The sequence below is a fragment of the Rhagoletis pomonella genome, unplaced genomic scaffold (assembly GCF_013731165.1).
Source record: "Rhagoletis pomonella isolate Grant_MI unplaced genomic scaffold, Rhpom_1.0 Rhpom_scaffold_00001, whole genome shotgun sequence".
NCBI classification, from domain to species: Eukaryota; Metazoa; Arthropoda; class Insecta; order Diptera; family Tephritidae; genus Rhagoletis; species Rhagoletis pomonella.
In genome coordinates this window covers 50,403,284-50,410,384 of record NW_023458555.1, presented here as the reverse complement: position 1 = coordinate 50,410,384, position 7,101 = coordinate 50,403,284, and the positions used below count along the sequence as shown (strand labels likewise).

At 36.4% G+C, this 7,101-nt stretch overlaps 1 protein-coding gene across 1 annotated transcript in view; it reads left to right on the top strand.

The window, feature by feature from the left end:
• The window catches only part of LOC118746018 (protein takeout-like), a 13,589-nt gene extending 9,520 nt beyond the window's left edge, over positions 1-4,069 (top strand). The window contains exons 3-4 of the mRNA XM_036479740.1: positions 3,164-3,409; positions 3,511-4,069. Of these exons, the coding sequence (XP_036335633.1) occupies positions 3,164-3,409; positions 3,511-3,712 (448 nt within the window). The 3' untranslated portion in view covers positions 3,713-4,069. The remainder of the gene's footprint in view (positions 1-3,163; positions 3,410-3,510) is intronic.
• Positions 4,070-7,101: the final 3,032 nt, after the last annotated feature.

Here is a 7,101-nt window from a genome sequence, read left to right as displayed (position 1 = left end):
TTTAAAAAAAAAGTTATCAAGCTCTTAAAAAATCACCCGTTATTTACTAAGCTAATTTTCACTCGGAGAGATCTTTTTACGTACATCGAAAGCCGTGGCTAAAAGTATGCGGTTTATTTTACAAAACAAGCCTGAAAGATAGTTCTCTATTTGGTGGCAGTTTTTTGCTTCTCGTGTCTGTCATTTGTAATTTTTCCAAGAATTACTATTTTCAAAACTGTAATAAATTATTTCGTGCGGCCTTCATTTCGAAAATTTCACATCTCCTTAAGTAACTGTATAATAACGCTAATTGAATTTGTCAATTGAAAATGTCCAAAGTTAACTTATGTAAATGAAAGCAATGGGAATTTATTAGCCATCAAACAATCACGTAAATATAGAAGTGACTGAGAGTAGAATTTTCAAGTGTTTCCGAAACAAATTAACACAATTAAATGTCATCAATATGCAAATGCAAATAAGAGAATATGCATAGGATGATGAAATAAATGATGATAATTTAAAAAAAAACTGGGATTTCGGTATCTTCGGAATGTTTTTAAGGGGGGTACAAATAGCACACTGAAATGGAATAAATCAAAAGTCATAGGAGCATTACATAACACCGGTTTCAACTGACAGAAAGCTGAACTGCCATCGCTACGTTGGGGAGAGGCCTAGGAAGGCTTCCCGGTATTCCTTCAAAGTAGCTAAACGGTTTTGAAATTGGCTCGGGTCGATTTTAGAGACCTGTGGTGGCGATGTTGTTTTTGTGGGGTCTATCTAACTTACAATTTATTTTCCACAGCGGAAGCCACTATGCACTGACCGCAGGAATGAGTTAAGGGTATGTTTATCTCTCGCATAGGTGACGTGAATTGGCCACCAAGATTGTGCGATTTGACACCGGAAACCTATTATTTGTGTAGTTTCCTAAATTCGCAGGTCTATGCCGATAAGCCGCAATCGACCGATGCCCTTAAATCTCAGGCAAGCGCTCAAGTTCAAACGCATACATGTGTCAGAGTGAATGAAAATTGGGCCACTTGGATCCATAAAAAGCCGTGGCGTACATTTTAACGATGTATATTCTCTTGTTGATTGTTGATGCTTCCAACAGGTTGGGATGATGTATTTCCCACCGAATTTCATTTATCAAAAAGTCAGAGCTATTGCTAAATGCTTACTCCAACATGAATTAGGATGTAGAAGCTCCAGCGAACACTGGTGCAGCTATCATAGATGCAGAAGGCATATTGAAAAATCTTATGGCAGACTCCAAACTGAGTTTGGCATTGAATTTCCTTTCCTCAGTATAAATCACTAGGTCTACATATGTAGATAACATTTTCTCGCTATGTTGTACAGAACGGATCAAAATACCAGAGGATGGTTGAGCAAATTACAGACTCGTTCGTTTCCTTTGCACACATCACACTAAATTTGGAGGAGAGTATGCTTTCTAAAGCTCATCATTTCTACACGAAGAGAAGGTCGGTATACACCGCTCTACAGAATGGTATGGATAGAAAGGACGGTGAGTTCTGAGGTGTTCACCTTCACTTTCACATCAGTCAGCAGAGGCAGCCTAAGACAGGAGTACTGTTGCCACTGCTCTAGTCCTTGAGGTTCAACACGAAACGACACGAAAACGGAAGGAGGTTCTGCTGATCTTGCAGAAATGCAAGGCCGCAGAATTTCAAAAATTACATATATAACAAGCTCACAAAGACGCCAAGCTTCGATTTGGTATACTAACAGTACGCTGTTTGTTGGCATCACATTTAAGTTTAGGCCAAATTTATGATAAAATATGCAAGAAATGCGGAACAAATGGGGAGATTATGGAGCATACCTTTGGGGATATCCAGCCCTTGATAGGAGCAGCTCGGTCTCGTAGAAGAGAAGATTTTCCACCAAATTTGAAGGAAGCCATTAAATGCCACTGCTGCCAGAGATAGATTAACTACATGTAGTTTATCTAGTAATACTATGCACCTTATTAATTTTTGAGAAACCACGAAGGCCTAACCTGAGCCACATCTACGTCAGTCTATGCTGGATCCCCGGACATCGAAATTATGAAGGGAATGAGTTTGCTGATGAGATGGCCAGATGCGGCTCAGAGATGCCCTCCTTCCGTCGTCAGCAAAGGATACTGTGCTATAGCAAAAATGCTTCAATGGTGGCGAATACTAACAAGTACTCTCTGCAGAGGCTACCATGATGAGGATGAGGAAGAGTCAATTGACCATTTGTTCATTAGAAGACTGACTTGAAGCTATTCTCTCGATTAAGACACATAATCTCCTCATGGCACTCGTAAAGGGCAATTCTGTCTCCATGTGGAAGTATGGAAATTTCCACACACGCCCTTCTAACCCAACCTAACCTACCTACACGTTTTTTATATTACACTGGTTCAAAAAAATCGACTTTTTTTACAAGTCCCTTGTGGAATATTTTCGGGTCAAGGAAAAAAGATGCCAGTCGAAAGCACAGTTCTTTATACTAAGAGGTCGCCCATCGCGAATTTCTACTTCCCATATAAGGGGAAATTACAAACTACTTTTAGACTACTTGAGAAGCAGACAGAAAATGGGAAAAATATTTCGAAAACTACGATTTCTATAGATTTTTATACGGGCTATGCGCTTTCCATTTTTTTTTTTTTTTTTAATTTTGTATGGTGAAAATTCTAAACGAAATTATGGTAATTTTTAATATTGTTTTCAGTTAACTCAATCGAAATTCAGGTCTTTTTAAACAGAAATCATTAATAGAACAGGGACTTTTTTATTTTTAACGTATTGAAGAGAAATCGAAGGTTGTAAACAAGTTTCGTATGATTTTTTCCATAAATTCCTCCACCAAAAGTTATTCAAGGTCAAGATCAACGATAAAAATTAATTAACGATTTTTTTAAACTTCAACAAAATGTTTTTTAAACTTATCATTAAATAGCATGTAATTTTTCTTGGAAATGTTATTATTTTTATTGTTCTCTGAAGAAAAGCCTAATAAAGTGTGTATCGAAATTATATGCCACTCAAAATAAATATAATTTTTTTAACAGTCTTTTCTCATCATGAATGTTAATGCCTCTCTACTGTCTCTCAAATAAAATAATTTAATTAGTTTTAGTACCTTCCTAATGTTTTCCATTTTTTTCTACTTGCAGCGGCTTCGAGCGTGATCCAGCCACTAGTAAATTTGAAATGTACGGCTCATTTCCGAAAATTGTTCTAAGCGGAAAATATGTGGCCGACGGACGTATTCTCTTCTTGCCTATTAAAGGTGATGGTGATGCCGACATTGTGCTGCACAATCCCAAGTTCTCAGTGAAATTCAAGCCCTCCGTTCATCCCAAAGATGGCAAAACCTATTTGAGTGTGAACAAGCTGAAAGTGTTGGTGGAACCGCAAAGGTAATTTCAAAATATGTTCAAATAAATATAATACAACAGTTTTTACACAGCATTATTTTATTTATATTTCCTTTACTTATACATGCACCTCTTTATTCTAGAATGGCCATCAAATTGACCAATCTCTTCAATGGTGACCCAGCACTCGGCAACAATTTGAATGAGTTTTTGAATCAAAATTGGCAGGAAGTTTGGAACGAGCTACAACCTTCCATTCACTTGGCCATTGCTGATATTGTGAAAAATATACTACATACGCTCTTCAAGCGTTTCGCTTACGAAGATTTGTATGCGGATGAATGAGAGATTTTATTGTCCTGCAAATGATTGCAAAGGCATTCAAATACACTATCTGAATGAATTCTCATAAGAAATGTAATCAGTTTTATAATTAATTGAGTATTTTATTTTATTTATGTACATTCTAAGTGCGATTTATTTCGGAATATTTATATATACATATATGTATACATATGTGATGTAGCAGTACAAGTAAGATTGCTTTCATTGGAACGCCCTATTACTATTTTTTTAATTACTAAGATTTTTCTAAATTTAAACAAAACCCTAACTATACGCTATATAAGCTATATAAGTACACACATATGTACGGTGTAACAACAATTCTGTATAGCTAAAATATAGATACATGCATATGTATATGTATTCACATGTAAAAAAAAAAGTTTACCATCTTTTTACAAACAGAAAAAAATTTAATAAAAAAAGGAAACCTCTGGAATTAATGATTTTTGGACATCGACACTTGGGATGTAGATATGCATTAAGGTTTAATTTTTGTCTCTTTCAAATCAATCGAAATGGTACTAGAAAGGCTTTAGTTCTTAACTACACGAAGGAGAGAGTTGCCACCAGTTTAAATAATCAAATTCAGTTTGAATTAAGGATATTAGATAATTGAAACATGTTTCACTATATGGGTGACAGACGAAAGGAGTTTGAAGAGGTTAAAAATATTTTGAAGAAGGTTGCCACCTATTTAAAAAGTCAAATTTAATTAAATTATAGCCAAGTTACTTGAAATATTAAGGTATAGGAGTCAAATGAAAGTGTTTTAAGAAATTTTAGTTGAGACATTTAGAATGTTTTTCAGATGTTTGAAGAGAGTTGCCACCGGTTTAGTAGGTTCAATTCAAATTATTAAGTTTAATGTATTATCAAAAGATGGATATCAATTAAAATGGGGTTGAAAATGCTTTATATCTATTAGTACTATTGTTGGAGGGTTGCCAGCTATCTAAAAAATCTTGATTAAAAAGCTTGATTCATAAGTTTTTTTTTTTTTGTTGGATCCAGCCACTAAACAACTCTGCAGAAAACAGCACCCTGTCTAAACCTGCACGACTGTTGGGTTTCAAAGAGCTCAGATGTTCATCTCTCAAGTCATCGCGGCCAAATTTTTAGTAACCGACTTCACAAAAAGGAGGAGGCTATCAGTTCGTCGGAATATTTTTTTTTTTGTATGTTAATTCTTTTTTCATCGGAAAGGTGGTACCTCAAGAGAGTCCCATACTAATTTTGTTTAGATCCGATAATTGGATCGTGAAGAAATTAACGATAATCTAAAATTTTTGTATGAGAACTGAAGTCGGTTTTGTTTTTTGCTTAAAAATTATTTGTTTATTTTCTTATTTTATTAATTTTCAAAAAAGTCAATAAACTAACAATGATTCTTACTGACTAAAATGCTAACCTAGACTTGAACATTTATACAGAAAATGTTAAGATAAAATTGAGTTTAGTAATTTAGAAAACACGTTCTGTGGTAAGGAAAAAGCAAGTTTAGTAATCGCAATTGGAGCATTCCTGGCATGGTTTGTAATGAGGTTTTTGATATAAAATGGATAAAACGAATGAAGAGTCCTCCTTAGTACAAGAAACTGAATGGAAAGCAACAGTTAAGGGCAGTCAATTTCCCCATTAATCACAACAAACACAAAAGAAAGAGATAGAATAGTCCTTATGGCCTCAAGGGACTTTAGATTAAGTAAGAGGAGACGGAAATGGTAGGAAGGGATGGGATCTGAAAATTTAAAGCAAATAAGGGAAAATACCGCATACCTAATTCTTAGAAAGGCGGGCAGGAGCACAAAAAGTGTTTCATCGTCTCATCCTCTTCAAGGCAGGATGCGCAAATAGAGTTCTCATGTACACATATCACAGTCAGGAGTTTGTGCCACAGTCAGCAGTCCAACAGTTATCTGGAGTCCCGTCTGCTTAGTGAGAGCAAAAAAACTAGATAGACCTTCCGATATTGAAGGCAACATGAGTTTTGCCCACCTGCAGCCTCCCAGTCATTCCGTGGCGAAGTATTCACCCAGTTTCTGATTGTGGCTTCGATAGCCAAGGTGGGGAGTGCTATAACTGGTTGCGGACCGAGGAATGCCTGGTCTGCGCCAACTCTAGCTTAATGGTCAGATGTCTCATTACTAGGTACATACTACCGCGTGAACTAAAGCAAGCTCGTTATGTTTGCAACATAATTCAGTCGATACTTGCATTGCCGAACTAGTTTCAAAGTAGTTAGAGGGAAGGAAAATGGCTTAACTGCAGCTTGGCTGCCACTGCAGACACGTAAACTCCTTCCCCTCCACCTACTTTCCACTATGTAGTCTACGGCCTTGGGGATTGCAAATAGCTCAGCCGGGAAGACCGAAGCATACTCCCCAAGAAAAAAGTGAAGCGTATCCCCATTAACTTCGACACCAGATCCTCCGTTACTTGAAATATGTATCACAATGGGTAGGTTCAGAAGGCGCAGCAGTTGAGCGTAACCGTTGCTAAAAAAAATCAGTGATCGCAATGCGTCTTCTGAACGGTTTGATACATTAGCAGCCAAATTCAATAACACACAACATGTTGTCTCAAATGATCAGAAAAATATTACGATCATCTAACACGCAACTGTTCAGTTGATCAGAAGTACAAAACAACCCGTTCAGAAAGTGCAAACGCAAAAGTTATTGAGCTGTTGCGCCTTCTGAACGTACCCAATGCCGAACGAAATACTTACAAAATAGTTTTAAGTGTGTTAATAGTATTGCCATCTGAAAAGTCGAATTTAGTAAACTTATACACTAGCTATACTTATGATATATTAAAATGGGAGTGTCAAAATAAACAGTTTTAAGAAAGCTTTTGTTTGAAGACAAATTTTTCAAAGGAAATCCGTTTTGATCAATCAACCCAAAGGTGCAAACACTTTTGGAACGAATCAAATTTATAACCTGGTTGACGTCCCTGACAATTTCTTAACAGTGCTACACTTTTTTCAAAATCCGCTGTTTAGCAAAATTTGCGTGGGTCACTTGACGTGGCCTAACTCTTCAACATATTTAAGCGATGTTTCCGTAAACGCAAATTCCGTAGTTGTCTACTTAATTTCTCTTTTTTGTTTTTGGTAACAAATGAAAGCGATCGGCCTCTAGATGGGCAAAAATGTGTTTTTTAGCAGAGTTGCCACCTGTTAATAATACTACTACATTCAATCTTAGTAAGTGATGGTATCGGTTCTGCACTGTCACTGGCAAACGAAAAGACTTAGCCCATAGATCTGCAAAAATGTATTCTGTTTTGAGTAGGGTTGCCACCTGTTTAAAAATTGTAAGACCTTCACCCTTTTTTCGATAACAAAATGAGATACCAAATGAAAAGGCATGACATTCGCATGT